Here is a 20,014-nt window from a genome sequence, read left to right as displayed (position 1 = left end):
GCTTGTAAAGAACATAAAGGAGCCTGCGAGTCAGAAAGACTACAGTAGTTCCCATTAGAGATACAAGTTATCCACGTGGATCGCAGAATCAAAGGGATGTTTTGAAGACAAAATTAATTAATCTGAATTTCTATCTGGGATGTCCAAGGGTGCCCCTTTGCCATGGGGATAGATTCCAGGGAGCTTTTCTTTTCATTTCTGAGGTTTATCTGAGTAATTTCTCAGAACGGGGCAGTTGGCTTCAGTAAACAAGCAGAGAGAAAAAACTGCAGCAGGGAATTGGAGGGCTCACCTAGCTGGATGGTAGTGAATGGACCTCAAGAAATCTCATAGCTCAAAGGATGGCAGGAATACTCAGGAGTGTCAAAGTGAATTCGAGAGTTGTGGCAGACCTTGATTTAGTCCTCAAGACTCTGTAAAGTATAGGGGAACTCTTGCGTGGAAACAAAAGTAGAATGGGAAGTGGTCTGTTGAGATTTCTGGTTTGAAGTACAAGAATTTACTAAATATTGCATTAACAGTACTTGTTTAACTCAAACAGCAAAAGTTTGTTGTTTAAAATATGAAATCTTGTGCTGTTATCCTTTGAATTAATAATTGGGAATTCAAATTTATTTTTAAAACCTACAAGCGTCAAATTAGGTTCTAACAGTACATATTTTTTGCAAATCTAAAATTACAAGGTAAGCTAACATGCAGAGAAGATATTAGCCAAATAAGCTTGCATGCCCCAACTTAACTGGTCACAGGTGAAGCCAGAAATCTTTTGCCCAAAAACTATATTCAGATATGCATCCTGAAAAAGGAAAAACTTAAATTGAGCAATAGGGAGAAATAATTTATGGCATCATAGATGATATTGGAAGTGTCCATTTCATTAAAAGTAGTTTATATGTTGTGTAACAAGTTACAGACATCTAATTGGACAAATGTAGGTGCGCACATAAAATTGATATAATCCGTATAATATAGCAAGAATTCTCAGTCACTCCATAAACCCATGATTAGAGTTTCAAGATTTATACTGTCATCATGCACTAGCTTAGACATGGATTGATATGTTTCTTTGCTAATATATGTCACTTAATGAAATTAAATTGTGCCTATTCCACATATATCTGCCAAAATATAATTATAAGTCTGAAAGTGGTCTTCGTAATGGTATTTTAAACATACTTGCACCAGCAGGTGCACAAATTGATCAGTGGAAATAACTACTTCAGTTTTCCAAGTTAACTACAATCTAACCTTCTTGCAGGGTAACATGACACTTTAGTTCTGGTGGTCTACAGGGAGGAGGAACAAGACATTGCAAAACGATGATGGAAAAAAACAGGAATTTTGACTCAGTCAAAAACATTCAATATAGGAATTCACTTTTCATTTCTGAAATGTAAACTTTGTAACTATGTCACTAATAAAATACATTTAGTCTTCCAATTGGGCAATAAACCCTCTCAAATAATTTCATTTCAAAATAGTTTCAGATTGTAGATCTGCATGACAGTTCATTAAAGGTTTTAGAAAATAATCATTTCCTGAAAACACTAACTAGTATGTGATTTCTCACCTCACATCCTATCTCCACAACAGAAGTTAATCTAAGGAAGATAAGGCACAAGGGAGATTTTGTTATAATAGTTTTTTTCCTTTGTGAAGAAAAATAGATTGGTTGACTTTTGGGCATGAAGAATACATTTAATATTGTAAGCACTAATTATGATTCATGACATGCATTGTGTTAGCTTGGAAAATTAATAGGTTACTATTTCAGATGTAGCCTTTGGTTCTGATGAAAGACTATTTTGGAAATGCAAATCTATCTTTCACTCGAGTGTTGATTGGCTATACAAGTTCTTTTTTTACTTTGACTTGCAACACTTTTTACTCTTGCTTTTTATCTCCACTCTTTATCCAACACTTTTCTTGTAGTACACACCAAAGCTGACTTCTCCACTGCCATTCTGGTCAAATAGCTGGAAAGCAACAACGTACAAGGCATCTGGTGAACGTAAAACGGATTCAAATGCAAGGAAATCTTGAAAGGAGATCAGCCTGCAAATACAAAGTAAACCATGTTAATAGATAAGAGACATTCACCCCATAGTGGAAATGGAGGCCAAATCCTTAAGTGGAATATTGCATCACTGTCTGTAGTGCTTGAAACCTGAGACAACTGGTCAAGTGTACAAGAGGAATTAATTACTGACCAAAGATTCCAAGCCCCAGTCTGAAGTTAATTAAGTGTTATAATAAAAATCCCTTTTGGCTTTAAGACCAATAAAAAATAATTTAATTTACATAGAAACCAGCTGTTATACAGTAAATATGTACGATTAAGAATGATTCAGGTGGGCCTTTCGTGGAGCAGGTGTTTACCAATATTTAAACCAGGGAACATTCACCTACCTTTTGATATTCCAGCAGTCAGTGAAAGAGGTTCTCAGCAGGAAGATCCCAGCAATTACACCAGGATCTTGCAGAAATTTCTTGAAGTCAAAACATAACATAGATCATGGAAAGATCAAAATGTATCACAATATCAGGCCCCCAATTTTCTCTTCCTATTCCTCTCTCACCAGCATAAATCAGGCAGACATCATCAGAATTCAACTATTTCTTCAGGGTACACTCAAATCCATTTTAAACAGATAGGTCCTTGCCTGGGAATTAGCACACACACCAGGTTGTTGATGGAAATTGTGGGGTTCTGTGATCACAGAGCATATAGAAGTACAAATTCTACCAGTTTTTGGGTCATTTGGCTGATGTCAGAGGCTACAGCAGAATCCTGCTGAGTCATTGCATTATGATGGCCACGAAACATCAATAGATCTCCCCATGGGCTTCATGGAATACAAACCTTATTGAGCGAGAGGAGGCTTGCCCAATGGGAAGCGATCAGTGAGGTCTTTAAACCTGTTTCTCCACCTATTTCATTGTAATAGGTCCCAGGGTGAAGACTAGCTGACCATAAGCCACAGGTGCGGTCATAGCCTAGTGATAATACCATTAGGCCAGCACCTCCCCCTTAAAGTCCTTTGTTTCAGGTGGAAGTTCCTTATCTAGGTTGGGGGGCAGCCTGGAAATGTACATCATATGCAAGAGGAGCAGATAGCTGGCATTTCAGATTGCTAAATTACTTTCCAATCCCTAATTGTCACACATGGAGTATTAGGCAGAGGGAAATGGTGACCGTTTGTCAAAGATTCTTAAGTTGGGATTCCTGAAGGAATCCCCCATTTCTGTATTTGTTGAATTATTTTAATTTCTTTAATTACAGAAAAGTAATTCTTTCACTGGCAGCAATATTTCCATATGGACAATCTTTCAGAAGAAAGAACAAGGGGTAAACGGAAGTGATACAAAGTTAACAGTTCTCCCACAGAAAATCTCTGAAACGAATGTCAATGAACTGAAAACAAAATATCAAAAGACAAGTATTTTTAAACCACAATAAAATACTGATGGGGTGAAATTAATTTGTGCCAGCAATGCAAGAGAGATTTGTAGTGAATTGACAGCTGTTTTTTTAACGTTCCATTTTTTATTTTGCATTGATTTGGAAAATATTGCCGAGGTTTCTAATTTCGGATCACATAAAAGTGACCGAAACTAGGAAGAGTTGAATCACAGTTCTGTTAACTTCATTAGGAAAGAAAATTGGGCACAATGAAAAATTAGCTGCTGACTTCTTACTTGTGTGTCGCTGGCCTTGACCAATAGTATCCACTGAACTTACAAAAAGAATGCAAGCAGGAGAATGTTTTCCTCCAGAATACATCCAAAACTAAATTATGCACAGCTACATAAATATATCAAAACATTCTCAGAACAGATCAAAATAATTCTTCCGCAAAAGTATTAAACAAAGCAAGCAGTAAGTTATCTGGAAATTAGTTCCATCTCATCCTAATTGTTTCTACAATAATCCATTTCAATTTCATTTATAAATTACGTTTTGGTTCAGCCTAAACCTTTTCATCTGTGCAAATCTGATGGTGGGAGGTCAGAGGGACAATGTTACTCTCCCATCTAATTAAGGCAGGAACCTCAGGCGATATTGCAGGATAGCATCAGCCTACTTACTGTATTTGATGCGAATCAGCCAAAAGAAACTCAAGCATATTGACAATGAATTTTAGGTTCCACTAGAACAGAGCATTTAAGTTAAGGATTCTATACAATGACATGGAATTTATACACTAAATTTATTAATCCATTGACAATTTTAAGATTACAGTGTCACTTTAAACTAAGATCACATGCTATTTCAACAGAATAAAATCAAAAGACTGCTGCTCTAAAACAGTAGTCAGATACAGAATCCATTCTGCTACTCCCCTTGCACAGAAATTTATGCTGAACAAGAATAGGTGCTTTCCTACTGAAGAAGGAAACAAGAGAAAACCATGTCCAACTACTTCTGGAACCTTCTAGACAAAAATGGCAACAGTAAACACCTGGTAACTCATCAAGGCCCCAGAAGACAGCTTTATGGGAGCAAGAATTGCACAAAGGTGAGATAAAGTCTGTAGTCAACTGTTGCTACATTTATATAACAGTGCTGCCATTACAGAAATCAGCCCTTTCTTCCAGCAACCACTCCTCAAAATAAACTAGCTGAAAGTAGTGCCCAGAGTATCACGACTATTCACCTCAAGGTGGATGCACCCTGCATCCCTAGAGGCAAAACACAATGGGAAACAAACAGCCACTTCTTACCAATGACAAGCTGCAGTACTATGTTGTATTATACAGATCTTCCAAAATTTTGGGGCAAGTAGAACAGGACAATTGCAAATAACGATTGGCTGATTCGCATCAAATAACTACAAGACAGTTTACAAAATTGGCAAGCAACTGTTCATGAGAAGATAAAAGATTACATTGCACAACAGCGCAAGTCCCCAACCCAAAGCTATATCAAGATGAAGTACAGCCTATACAAGTGGCTAATGTGAAAGATTACATGAATGCGCTTTTCCATCTGTAGATGATTCAAACGTTCAGCACAATATGTAAAACTAACTTAGTGAAGTGCAAGCATTGTAAACTTTGAGGAGGATAGTGCAGAACTTCAAAAAAAATATAGACAAGTTAGCGGAATGGGCAGATAGATGGCAGATGGAAGTTCAATGTATGATACATTTTGGTGGGAAGAACAAGGAAAGACAATAAAATAAAGGAACAAGAGCAGAGGGACCCGGGTGCATAAGTTATTAAAGGTGGAAGAACAGATTGAGAGAGCAGTATAATAAAGCACACAGTATCCTAGGCTTTACTAATAGAGGCATTGAATACAAGAGCAAAGAGGTTATGTGGAACTTGTACAAGACACTGGTTAGACTTCAAATGAAGTATTGCATACAGTTCTGTGCGCCACATTTTTGAAGGATGTGAAGGCTTTGGAGAGAGTGCAGAGGAGATTTTTGAGAATGGTTCCTGGGATGTGAAAGTTATGAACAGTAAGAAGTCTCACAACACCAGGTTAAAGTCCAACAGGTTTATTTGGTACCACGAGCTTTCAGAGTGCTGCTCCTTCATCAGGTAAGTGGAGTTGGGTTCAGAAACATGGCATATATATGATGTGGAGATGGTCTCACCGATGTATCACGCCTCGGGACATCCTGCAGCGTGAGGTAGACAACGTTGGCCAAGTCGCATGAGTATGTACCGTGCACCTGTACATAGACAGACTCAATTGCAAGAAAATGGTTGGAATGCAAGTCTTAACAGGTAATCAAGTCTTTACAGGTACAGACAATGCGAGTGGAGGGGGATAATCACAGGTTAGAGGTGTGAATTGCCTCAAGCCAGGACAATTAGTAGGATTTTGCAAGGTCAGGCCAAATGGTGAGGATTACACACAGTGTGACATGAACCCAAGATCCCGGTTGAGGCCATCCTCATGCGTTTCTGCTCTGCTATTCTGTGTTGGCGTGTGTCTTGAAGGTCACCTTGGAGAACGCTTACCCGAAGATCGGAGGCTGAATGCCCTTGACTGCTGAAGTGTTCTCCGACAGGAAGGGAACACCCCTGCCTGGTGATTGTCATGCGGAATCCATTTATCTGTTGTCGTAGCGTCTGCATGGTCTCGCTGATGCATCACACCTTGGGACATCCTTTCCTGCAGCGTATGAGGTAGACAACGTTGGCCAAGTCGCATGAGCATGGACTGTGTACCTGGTGGGTGGTGTTCTAACGTGTGATGGTGGCATCCATGTCGATGATTCGGCACATATTGCATGCAGAGGTTGCTGTGGCAGGGTTGTGTGGTGTCGTGGTCACTGTTCTCCTGAAGGCTGGGTAGTTTGCTGCGAACAATGGTCTGTTTGAGGTTGTATGGCTGTTTGAAGGCAAGTAGTGGGGGTGTGGGGTTGGCCTTGGCAAGATGTTTGCCTTCATCGATAACATGTTGAAGGCTCCGATGATGATGTCGTAGTTTCTCCGCTCCAGGATAGTACGGACGACGAAGGGTAATCTGTTAGTCATATCCTATGTTTGTCTTCTGAGGAGATCGGTGTGGTTTTTCATTGTGGCGCGTCGGAACGATCGATCGATGAGTTGAGCGCCACATCCCATTCTTACAAGGGTGTCTTTCAGCGTCTGTAGGTATCCGTTGCATTCCTCCTCATCTGATTAGATCCTGTGTATATCGTGAGGTTATCCGTGGGCTTGCGGTAAAGTGAAGTGCTGAGCTGACTGCCCTTGATGGGAGATGCGCGTGTCCAAGAAGGCAACCGACTCTGGAGAGTAGTCCATGGTGAGTCTGATGGTGGGTTGGAACTTGTTGTCATCATGTAGTTGTTTCAGTGATTCTTTGCCGAGTCCAAAGGAAGAAAATGTCAGCACTGTATCTGGTGTATAGCGTCAGTTGAAGATCTTGTTCGAACTTGTGCATGAAGATGTTGGCGCATTGAGGTGCAAATTTGGTCTGCATGACTGTTCTGTGTATCTGGATGGAGAACTGGTTGTTGAAGGTGAAGACATTCTGTAAAAGTCTGTAGTGTCATGACAGAAGCCAAGCAGACGAGACAACAGAACTACACCATCTACATGCACACCAAGAACAGGAAACTTGAGAAACTCGACCAACCTACTACCATCAGCAACCAAACCTCCCTCGGTACCACTGTAGAAAACAGTACCAATGCAGGGAAGTCCACTGTCAACTTTTTGGACTACACCCTTCAGCCAGACAAAACCGAGGGCTCAATTTCTGCCCCACCACCAAAATGGACCCCATCAGTCTCGCGGCAGACACAGGAATTATCAGGTGAATGAGGCTCTGGGAGTTGTTCCCACAAACCCCCAAAAGGCCAACAGTGAACCCAACGAAACAGCCAATGAACCGAACAGCCGACAGAGAGATCTGCAGAGCAGCAACCAAAGAGGAAAGAGTCAAATTGGACCACTCCGGAAGGCCGCTGCCCTAGACTCAACATGTATGCTCAAGCCATCAGGAGATGTGTCAATGCCAGGTTCATCAGCTGCACTCATAAGACAGCCCCGAACGTCACCCATGCACAACGCAACGCCAGCCATGCTCTCAAGACCAACCGCAACATTGTCAAACCAGCAGACAAAGGAGGGGCCACCTTCATACTGAACAGAACAGATTACTGCAAAGAAGTGTACCGACAATTGAACAACCAGGAACACTACAGACAGTTACCTGCAGATCCGACTAAAGAACACACCCGGCAATTCAGACTGATCAAGACCTTTGATCCAGACCTTCAGAGCACCCTACATGCTCTCATCCCACATACTCCCTGCATTAGAGATCTCTCCTGCCTCCCAAAGATACACAAGGCCAACACAACCAGCCGTCTCATTGCATCAGGCAACGGAACCCTGAGAGAACACCTCTCTGGCTACGTCGAGGGAATCCTGAAACCCATCGTACAAGAAACCTCCAGCTTCTGTCACGACACTATGGACTTCTTACAGAAACTCAGCACCCATGGAGCATTTGAACCAGGAATACTCTTCACAATGGACGTCTCGGCACTCTACACCAGCATCACCCATGACGGCATTGCTGCAACCGTCTCAGTACTCAACACCAATAACTACTAATCTCCAGACGCAATTTTACAACTCATCCGCTTCATCCTGGACCATAACATCTTCACCTTCAACAACCAGTTCTTCATCCAGACACGGGACAGCCATAAGGATCAAATTCGCACCTCAATACGTCAACATCTTCATGCACAAGTTCAAACACTCTTCACCGCACAGGACCTTCAACGCACGCTATACACCAAGTACATTGATGACATTTTCTTCCTTTGGACTCACGGCAAAACAACTACATGATGACATCAACAAGTTCCACCCCACCAGATTCACCATGGACTACTCTCCAGAATCAATTGCATTCTTGAACACATGCATCTCCATCAAGGGCAGTCACCTCAGCACTTCACTGTACCGCAAGCCTACAGATAACCTCACGATGCTCCACTTTTACAGCTTCCACCCTAAACACGTTAAAGAAGCCATCCCCTACGGACAAGCCCGCTGTATACACAGGATCTGCTCAGATGAGGAGGAATGCAACAGACACATGCTGAAAGACGCCCTCGTAAGAATGGGATATGGCACTCAAGTCATCGATCAATAGTTCCGACGCGCCACAACAAGAAAACCGCACCAACCTCCTCAGAAGACAAACACAGGACACGACAGAGTATCCTTCATCGTCCAGTACATCCCCAGAGCAGAGAAACTACAACATCTTCGGAGCCTTCAACATGTCATCGATGAAGACTAACATCTCGCGCAAGGCCATCCCCACACCCCCATTACTTGCCTTCAAACAATCGCACAACCTCAAACAGATCATTGTTCGCAGCAAACTACCCAGTCTTCAGGAGAACAGCGACCACGACACCACACAACCCTGCCACAGCAACCTCTGCATGCAAGATGTGCCGGATCATCGACACGGATGCCACCATCACATGTTAGAACACCACCCACCAGGTGCACAGTATGACTTCATCAATGTTATCTACCTCATATGCTGCAGGAAAGGATGTCCCGCGATGTGGTACATCAGTGAGACCATGCAGATGCTACGACAGCGGATGAACGGACACTGCGCGACAATCACCAGGCAGGAGGGTTCCCTTCCTATCGGGGGACACTTCAGCAGTCAAAGGCATTCAAGACACATGACAACGCAGAATCGCAGAGCAGAAACTGATAGCCAAGTTCAAGTTCTGCACGCATGAGGATGGCCTCAACTAGGATCTTGGGTTCATGTCACACTACATGTAACCCCCTCTATTTAGCCTGAGCTTGCAAAATCCTACTAACTGTCCTCGCTCGAGACAATTCACATCTCTTTAACCTGTGATTATCCCTCTCTCCACTCGCATTGTCTGTACCTGTAAAGACTTGATTACCTGTTAAGACTCGCCTTCCAACCATTATCTTGCAATTGAGTCTCTGTCTACATACGCCGTGTTTGTGAACCCAACTCTCCACTCACCTAATGAAGGAGCAGCACTCCAAAAGCTCACGATACCAAATAAACCTGTTGGACTTTAACATAGTGCTGAGAGACTTCTTACTGTGCCCACCGCAGTCCAACGCCAGCATCTCCACATTCAGCTACAAAGATAGATTGGAGAAGTTCAGACTCTTTTCCTTGAAAAGAAGGCTGAGAGGAGATTTATTGAAAATCATGACGGGCCTGATTAGGGTAGATTGGGGGAAACTGCTCCCATTGGCAGAAGGATCGAGAACTGGAGAGAGCATAGATTTAAGATAATTGGTAAAAGCAGCAAAAAAAATGATTTGAAAAAAACCTTTTACACACAGCACGTAGTTAGGGTCTGGTCTGCTGGAGTGTGTTGGAGGCAAATTCAAGCAAGGCATTCAAGAGGGAATTACACCATTATTTGAAAAGGAAACAATCTGCAGAGTTACAGGGAGAAGGCAGGAGACTGGCACTAGCTGAAGTGCTCTTTCGAAGAGCAATGCAGAAATGATGGGCTGAATGGCCTCCTTTTGTGCTGCATCAATTGTGATTGAGAGATTCTGATAATTTTCAGAAGGATTGTACTTATTTAGAACATAGAACAGTACAGCACAGAACAGGCCCTTCGGCCCATGATGTTGTGCCGAGCTTTATCTGAAACCAAGATCAAGCTATCCCACTCCCTATCATCCTGGTGTGCTCCATGTGCCTATCCAATAACCGCTTAAATGTTCCTAAAGTGTCTGACTCCACTATCACTGCAGGCAGTCCATTCCACACCCCAACCACTCTCTGCGTAAAGAACCTACCTCTGATATCCTTCCTATATCTCCCACCATGAACCCTATAGTTATGCCCCCTTGTAATAGCTCCATCCACCAGAGGAAATAGTCTTTGAACGTTCACTCTATCTATCCCCTTCATCATTTTATAAACCTCTATTAAGTCTCCCCTCAGCCTCCTCCGCTCCAAAGAGAACAGCCCTAGCTCCCTCAACCTTTCCTCATAAGACCTACCCTCCAAACCAGGCAGCATCCTGGTAAATCTCCTCTGAACTCTTCCCAGCGCTTCCACATCTTTCTTATAGTGAGGTGACCAGAACTGCACACAATATTCCAAATGTGGTCTCACCAAGGTCCTGTACAGTTGCAGCATAACCCCACGGCTCTTAAACTCCAACCCCCTGTTAATAAAAGCTAACACACTATAGGCCTTCTTCACAGCTCTATCCACTTGAGTGGCAACCTTTAGAGATCTGTGGATATGGACCCCAAGATCTCTCTGTTCCTCCACAGTCTTCAGAACCCTACCTTTGACCCTGTAATCCACATTTAAATTTGTCCTACCAAAATGAATCACCTCACATTTATCAGGGTTAAACTCCATTTGCCATTTTTCAGCCCAGCTTTGCATCCTATGTCTCTTTGCAGCCTACAACAGCCCTCCACCTCATCCACTACTCCACCAATCTTGGTGTCATCAGCAAATTTACTGATCCACCCTTCAGCCCCCTCCTCCAAGTCATTAATAAAAATCACAAAGAGCAGAGGACCAATCACTGATCCCTGTGGCACTCCGCTAGCAACCTGCCTCCAATCCGAAAATTTTCCATCCACCACCACCCTCTGTCTTCGATCAGACAGCCAGTTACCTATCCAATCGGCCAACTTTCCCTCTATCCCACACCTCCTCACTTTCATCATAAACCGACCATGGGGGACCTTATCAAAGGCCTTACTAAAATTTACTTGAAGTAACCTTCACAATATTCACTATTTCTTAGTCTGTCGTTATCAAGTGACTTTGCGATGCTTTCACAGTTGTGATCAGTGGAAATGCCTAGCTAAAATACAAGTTGTCAATAAAGATACTGAACACATGCTAAGTTATCTGAATAGGATAATTACTGAAATTTTAATTACACAATAGAACAGAATCGATAATAATGACAATCTAGATTTTGCGAATTTTAGATCTTTTGTAAATAGCAAAGACATGACAAGCAGTTATTATAGATGTTCTTGGTATTATTGATGTTATGTTCTTATTAAGCATAGCGTACTGAGATGGATTTAACATCAACTGTTATTTAACATAGAGAACATTAGTTACAATACTGAAAAGAAACTCAGATTTTGCAAGGTATTACCTTGAAAGACAGTAAAAAGATATTAAGAATCATGCAGCTTAAATTTTGTTTGTCAAAAATGTGGGGCAAGTCTCCAAGCAAAAGTTTTAGTTGGGAACAAATGGATAGATCTGGAATGAAAATAACTTCTGAATGAATTGGTGTGGCATTTGTGCACAACAGTCGGAAAGTAATCAATTCAGTAAGTACAAATCCTAGACCAGATTTGATTAAATCAGACCCAGCGGCGCAGTAAATGTGAACAGGCTTTTGAAATAGTTACCAATCTTTCCTAATCATGACTGAATTGGAATTGTGCCTTCCCATTTGAACTATAATATTGCTTGGATTTTTTTTTTTAGAAGCCAGAATAAGGATTTTTCTCTAAGTTCCTGTAAATTTTTGCAATTATCTTGAAAAGAGGGCCAGACAGCAGTCAGCAGCACCTAGAGAGCCAGATGAAGAGGACCAAGAAGCAGTCAGCAGCACCTACAATAGCAAGAGCAAAAAGGACCCAGTGGCAGGCTGCAGCACCTAGAAGAGCTATTCAATCCAGTCTATAGGTCCAGAGACTTTTGGCGAAGATGAAGCATCTGACCAAGCCCACAATGCTTGGATCTTGTTTGTCTCTCTCGTGGGAATCATGAATTGGATTCAATTTGAATTTGGTTTTTTGGATGGAAGAAGAATTGAATTAAAAAACTGACCTGGGAAAAATCAAAGTGTGACATCATAGGAAAAAAAAAGTGAACTGAGGGGAGTGGAACAGCATAGAGCCCCTCAGGCTGTAAGACTGACACTGAATGTACACAGTGAATGTTGCATGCATCATAGTTGTATTGAAGCACTTCAAGAGGACAACTTGATCTATGGAGACAACTTAAATACCTTTGCATCATTTGTAATGACCGTTCTGAAATGTCTGAAGTTTCTTTGACTGTACTGAAGCGCCTCAGGGTGTAACATGATGTAGTGAACTGAATATTATTGCACTTTGCGTGATGGCCACTTAAGTGTTTGTAATGTTCTTTCAGATATTTTATAAATAAAATATTTTTGAAAAAATGATTGGTTGATGATAATTCTGCTTCTTTATCTTCAAAAGCCATGTAATTAGTTAGTAATTGTAAGGTTTTATTTTTTTATTTATTAGTCACAAGTAGGCTTACATTAACACTGCAATGAAGTTATTGTGATAATCCCCTAGTCGCCACACTCCGGTGCCCGTTCAGATACACTGAGGGGGAATTTAGCATGGCCAATGCACCTAACCAGCACAGCTTTCAGACTGTGGGAGGAAACCGGAACACCCGGAGAAAACCCCATGCAGACACAGGGAGAACGTGCAAACTCCGCATTCACCCAAGCCGGGAATTGAACCCGGGTCCCTGGTGCTGAGGCAGCAGTGCTAACCACTGTGCCAACGTGCCGCCCAGATTAGACTTTTTTAAAAATTCAATTCTTATTAGGTGTTAGGGAACAGATCCGAAATTCCAAGGTATATTCTGAAGTTAGCCTAAACCCTAATTTTTCCCTTTGGATTTTGGCATTTGGACGAGTATAAGTTATTTTGCTCCAGGTATGATTCAACTGACACGAGGAACCTTTTATCAAAACAAACCATTTTTAAGAATACAGCTAGAATTTAACAACAAGAATTGGCATAACTTGTACCAGTTAAAATATCTAAACATGAAGTATAATTCTTAACTAGCAATCTCTTTAGTTCCAATTTAAGCAATTTACCCCATAGACACAAATCCCTTTGTCAGAACCAGTTGGCACCAAAAACCGATCTGCGCATATGGATGCTAGATTTTCAGTTCTTTAACACATCAAGACAGAGATCCAGACAGAGACTTCTCATTCTCATACAGTAACCTCCAGAGAAATATCCACCCCCAAATATGCAGTGGAAGGGGGAGGATCCAGTGATCATGGTTCACCAATTACATAGGTAGAACCAGGAAAGAATTTCTACTGAAAGAGTATGAGCAGCTAGGGGCAAAACCCCAAAGGTAGTATCTCTGGATTACTACCCGAGCTATGAGGAAATTGGCATATGGTAAATGTAATTAGACAGTTATATGCATGGCTCAAAGACTGGCATGGGAGAAATGAGTTTTGATTTATGGGGCACTGCCACCAGTGGGAGTTGTACCAGTAGGATGGTGTTCATCTGAACTGTGTGTGAACAAGCGTTCTGGTGAATCATAACTGGGGCAGTTGAGAAAGTTTTCAACTAAAATAGTGTGGGTGAGGGATCAAGTTTGAAAAGATGTGACAAATTAGAGGAGATAAGACAAAAGAGCAAGAAAAGCTGGGAAATGATGATCAGAGCATGGCAGGAAGGAAAGAGTGTACAAATCTAAGAGTGTACCAGAAGATAAGGCTGAAGGTTACAGAAATATGATGATCAAACTGAAGCCTCTACCTGAATGCACACAGAATTCATAACAAAACAGATGAATTGACAATGCAATTTGAAGTAACTATGTATAAACTGTCTGGGAACTGATTATTTATGAGTATATGACATTTAGGAAGAACAAGCTAGGAAAAGGTGAAAGGATTGAAATGACATTGGTACAATCGAAAGAGATTATCTTAGTTCTGGAGAGTAAAATGCAAAATCAGTTCGGGTAGAGAAGAGAAATAGTAAAGGTGGGTTTACTCTGTGCTCCACTTTCCTCCCACACTCCAAAGATATGTGGGTTAGGTGGATTGGCTATGCTAAATTATTTCTTAGCGTCGGGGGATTAATGGTGGTGCAGGCTTGATGGGCCAAATGGCCTCCTCCTGCACTGTAGGGATTCTATGATAAAATGAGTGTTTTATAAGCCCCATGACAGTAACCACACTGTAGGACAGGATATACAGGAACAAATAATCGTGGCTTGCAAGAAAGGTATGGCAGTGACCATGAGTGATTTTAATCTACTTAAAGATTGGACAAACCAGAAGGTAGCCTGGATGATGAGTTCAGAACGTAGAATTCCCAAAAAGTTAAGTGACGGGTCAAAACATCTGACACAATGTGAAGAATAGTAAGGAATAACTAAAAGATTAATAAGGAAGAAGTGTGAGTGCAAAAGAAAACTAACTAGAAATATAAAAATGGATATTACGTGTTTCTACAGGTATTTAAAAGGGAAAGGAGGAGGGGGGAGAGAGAGAGGCCAGCAACTTAAATTTTGGAAAATAAGAAAATGGCATAAGAATTGAACAGATATTTTGCATCTGTCTTCATTGTAGATGGTATAAATAACATCCCAAAAATAATTGTGAATCAGGAGGGGGAGAGAGGAGTTTAAGATAATTACAATCAAGTGAAAACATTATTTGAACTAAAGACTGACAAGACCTCAAGCCCTAATGGACTTCAGCCTAGAACATTAAAAAGAGCGGCTGAGATAGTATATGCATTGGTTGTAATTTTATTTGGGTTTCATTTAATGTGCATGTCTGGAAAGGTAAAATCTCTAGTCAAATTCATGTTGGACAAAGGTGTTCGTATGTGTGAAGATTGGTCAAATCCAACTATGATTCTATTGTGCTTAGAGAGGGTTGTAGCTTGGAGAATAAATAATAGCAGCTGGGGTTGCCTGGCAACTGGAGGCCCTTGTAAGGATAGAAAGGCTTCTAAGTTTTAGCTGGATACACTGCAGTTGGAGACAGGATGAACATCAGGGATGAACATGTCTCAACTCTGCCAGAAGACAGATTGGGCAAGACAGGAGCTGCAAAAAAGCAGGCTTCCTAGAGTACCAGTTACTGCCCAGATAACCAGGGATTTGGGACAGAAAGAATGTCTATGACTACTGGAGTTAAAAGAATAGAGACCAAGGTATTTAAGAGATCATTCAAGAGATCATTCAAAGGAAGAATAAACAAAATGCTCTGAGTTAGAGACAATTGCAATAACCAGATTTAAAGTGGATCAGAGATGTCAGAGGTAAATTAAATATTTGATGCCATTTTAAGGTAAAGTTTAAAGTTGATGTATTAGTCACAAGTAAGCTTACATTCACACTGCAATGAAGTTCCTGTGAAAATCCCCTAGTCGCCACATTTCGGCGCCTGCTCGGGTACACTGAGGGAGAATTTGGCATGGCCAATTCACCTAACCTGCACATCTTTTGGACTGGGGGAGGAAGCCGGAGCACCCGGAGGAAACCCACACAGACACGGAGAATGTGCAAACTCCGCAGAGACAGTGACTCAAGCCGGGAATCGAATCTGGGTCCCTGGCGCTGTGAGGCAGCAGTGCTAACCACTGCCACCGTGCCACCCAGTAGTCTGGAAATTGAGAGTCAAAGCAGTTGTGAACAGTTTGTACAGCAGTCAAGACAAATAAATCCTAATGCGATTGATGTACAATCCTGGACTGGATTGGCTGTTAAAAATGGAGCAGAAGCGGTGTTTAAAAGTTTCATTTTGGAAAACCTACTGAGTGTGAAGACTTTAAAGCATGTTTTTGGGAGTAGGGTTTTGAAACACATGTGAAAATCATCCGGGGGGATTCTGAGGAGAAATCCATAGTCACTAACTTAGGTTCAGAGCAGAGTGTGTAGATTTGACCACAGTCATCTTGCCTACTTAAAAGAGACTTTGTGTTGAGGTGATTATATCTTATAATGTACTTTGTAATCAGTGTTAATCCGAAAACCTGTGTGTAATTGTTAAGCGAAAGGGATGGGTATAGGAGTATGGAATAATAATACAACTTTTCATGTTTAATTTTTTGTTAAAACTAATTAGCAGTCCTGCGACTCTGTTCCTCCATGCTTTAGAACATAGAACAGTACAGCACAGAACAGGCCCTTCAGCCCACGATGTTGTGCCGAGCTTTATCTGAAAAACTTTTATATTAAAAAAAAGTTACGGCCATTCTGGAATCTTCCCATCCAGTTTTATCAGCTGGGATTGTAACACTCCTTCATTCAAAAAAGGCGAGACAGAAAGCTATAGGCTAGTAAGTTTAACATCTGTCATTGGGAAATTGCAAGAATCCATCATTAAAGAGGTAGGGCACTTTGCAATCAGTCAACATGGTTTTGTGATAGGGAAATCATGTCCAACTAATGTACTGGAGTTCTTTGAGGGAGAAAGAAGCAATGGTGATAAAGGAAAACCTGTGCTATACTTAGGATTTCCAGAAGGCATTGAATAAGGTGACATATCAAAATGGAAGCTTATGGGGTAACCTATTAGCTTGGTAGAGGATTGGTTAGCTAACAGGAATCAGAGCAGGCGTAAATGGGTAATTTTCAAGTTGACAAGATGTGACAAATGGTGTGCCACAGGGGTCAGTGCTGAGGGCTCAACTAGGCTAGTAAGTTGTCAAGAGAACAGTTAAGAGTCTACAAAGGGATTTAGATAAGTTAAGTGAGTGGAGAAAAAGGCAAATGGAGTACAATGTGAGAAAGTGTGAACTTGCCCACTTTAGAAAGAATAGGAAAGCAGCATATTATTTAGAGACAGTGGCGGATTAACCATTAGGCTGAGTAGGCTTAAGCCTCGGGGCCCAGAAGTGTCCAATGAGTGACCAGATTGTGCAAATGGCAGAACAGAGGGTACAAATTGTTAACAGACTGCCTGAGGAATGTGGCAGTTGCCCTGAAGAGGGCAGAGGGAGGGGAGCGGACGGACAGACAAAATGGAGAGCGAGAATGGATAAATGGGAGAGAGAGAAGGGTGATAAAGTGGATGAATGAGATGAAAAGAAGAAACAGAATGAAATAAAATAAATGGAAATGGATTGGCGGTGGAGGAGAGAGTTCATGCACTGAAGTCGTTGAACTCCATGATCAGTCTGGAAGGCTGTTAAGTGCCCAATCGGAAGATGAGGTGCTGTTCCTCCAGTTTGCGTTGGGGTTCACTAGAACATTGCAAAAGGCCAAGGACGGACATGTGGACAGGAGAGCATGGTGGTATTGAAGTGGCAAGCAACAGGAAGGTCTGGGTCCTGCTTGCGAACGGACCGAAGTTGTTCTGCAATGTGCGTTTGGTCTCTCTGATGTACAGTAGACCGCATTGGGAACAGCGAATGCAATAAACCAGATTGAAGGAGGTACACATGGAGCACTGCTTCACCTGAAAGCATTTAGGCCCTGGGATGGTGAGCAGAAACGAGGTAAAGGGGCAGGTGTTGCTCCTTTTACAATTGCACGGGAAGGTGCCTTCGGCAGAGGGCGAGGTGTTGGGTGTGATGGAGGGGTGGACCAGGGTGTGTCAGAGAGAAATGCTGACAGGGGGAGTGAGGGGAAGGTGTGTTGAGTAGCGGCACCATGCTGGAGTTAGTGGAAATGAGGAGGATGATCCTTTGAATGCTGAGACTGGTAGGGTGAAAAGGACAAGGGCGACCCCATCCTGGTGCTGGGAAGAGGGAATGGGGTGAGGGCAGTGGTCTGGGTGATGGGTTGGATGTGGTTGAGAGCCTCGTCAACCACAGTGGGTGGAAAACCACAATTGAGGAAGACATATCGGCAGCGCTATTTTGGAAAGTGGCATCAGGAAAGAGGCTAAGGAACTGACAGAATGGGACAGAGTCCTTACAGGATGTGAGGTATGAAGAGCTGTAGTCAAGGTATTGTGGGAGTCATGGGCTTGTAATGGATAATGGTGGACAGTTTAATCACCAGAAATGGAGACAGACAGGTCAAGGGAGGGAAGACAAGTGTCAGAGATGAACTATGTAAAAGGTGATAGAGGGGTGGAAATTGGAAGCAAAATTTGATTATTTTTTCCAGGTTCAGACCAGAGCATGAAGCAGCACCAAAATAGTCATCGGTGTACTAATGAAGAGTTGTAGAAGGGGGCCAGAGTGGGACTGGAACAAGGAATGCTCCATTTAACCCATTAAAAAACAAGGCATAACTGGGACCCATGCGGTGCCCATATCCACACCTTTTATTTGGAGGAAATTATACAAGTTAATGGAGAAATTGTTCAGTCAGAGAACCAGTTCAGCCAGTCGGAGATGATGTAGATGGGGATTGTTCAGATCTCTGTTCAAGGAAGAAGCAAAGAGATTTGAGGCCATCCTGGTGGGGAATGGAGGTGGAGGGGGATTGGACATCCATAGTGAGGCAGCGGTGGTTTGGGCCAGGGAACTAGAAGTTTTTGATATGGCGTAGGGCATTGGAGGAATTGCAGATCTAGATGGGAAGAGACTGGACAAGAGGAGAGAGAATGGAGTCAAGATAGGAGGAAATAAGTTCAGTGGGATAGGAACAGGCTGACACATTGGGCCTAACAGGCCCTCTTTGTAGATTTTGGGAAGGATGTAGAAGTGGGCTGTCCAAGGTTGGGAGACTGAGGTTGGAAGTTGTGGAGGGAAGATCTCCAGAGGAGATGAGGTCATTGACAGTGGCTTGATTTTCGGTGGTGGGGTCGTGATGCATTTACACCCCACCCCCTCCATCCCTCCCATAATATAAATCTCTTCTGATTTTCTTTACTCTTAGCTCTGACGAAGGGTCATCCAGACTCAAAACGTTGGCTCTAGTCTCGCTCCACAGATGCTGTCAGACCTGTGGAGAATTTCCAGAATTTACTGTTTTTGTTTCAGATTCCAGCATCCACAGTATTTTGCTTTTATTTTAATGCTCGGGGAATGAGGTTCGAATGTCACCACGGCAGATGAAGAAATTTGAATTCAATAAAAAAAATCTGAGATTAAACGATGGCCATGAAATCACTGTCAATTGTTGTAAAAACCCTTCTGGTTCCCTAATGCTCTGTAAGGGAAGGAAATCTGCCATCCTTACCTGGTCTGGCCTACATGTGACTCCAGACCCACAGCAATGTGGTTGACTCTTAAATGCCCTCAGGGATGGGCAATAAATGCTGGCCCCGCCAGCGACACCACATCCCATAAACAAATAATTTAAAAATCTATGTAAAATCCAAATAGTAATATTTAATAACTAAATCAGCCTTATAACTACTCGTTGACTCCCTTTAAGAAATATCTAGAAAGCTGAAGTTGAATTCCCTTAACCTATACTTTGAACATGCATTTAAATACTTTACAAGGAACAAAAGGTACTCAAACATTCCCTTACCTATTACTTTATCACTAGTTTACCTTGTATGGTGGTAAACTGTCAAATACCAATGCCAGGTGTCATCTGAAAAATAGTACTGTTGAGTACCAAGTCTATAAAGGTGCTGGTATTCACTTAAATACATTCAAAAGGAAAAGGAAAGCATACAATAGGTTCAGAGAGCTAGGCGACGATAGGGATCTAGATGAGTATACGGCTTGTAGGAGGGGACTTAAGAAGGAAATTAGGAGAGCCAGAAGGGGACACAAGAAGGCCTTGGCAGGTAAGATTAAGGAGAACCCTAAGGCGTTCTATAAATATGTGAAGAGTAAAAGG

General features: G+C 42.1%; 1 protein-coding gene across 1 annotated transcript in view; it reads right to left on the bottom strand.

The window, feature by feature from the left end:
• slc25a13 (solute carrier family 25 member 13) overlaps positions 1–20,014 on the bottom strand; it is a 237,838-nt gene that overhangs the window by 166,510 nt on the left and 51,314 nt on the right. Inside the window, exon 4 of the mRNA XM_078229409.1 lies at positions 1,940–2,055. Within this exon, the coding sequence (XP_078085535.1) occupies positions 1,940–2,055 (116 nt within the window). The remainder of the gene's footprint in view (positions 1–1,939; positions 2,056–20,014) is intronic.

The sequence above is a fragment of the Mustelus asterias genome, chromosome 2 (assembly GCF_964213995.1).
Source record: "Mustelus asterias chromosome 2, sMusAst1.hap1.1, whole genome shotgun sequence".
Taxonomy (NCBI): Eukaryota; Metazoa; Chordata; class Chondrichthyes; order Carcharhiniformes; family Triakidae; genus Mustelus; species Mustelus asterias.
The sequence above is the reverse complement of the archived record's forward strand: the minus strand, read 5'-3'. Positions and strand labels throughout refer to the sequence as shown.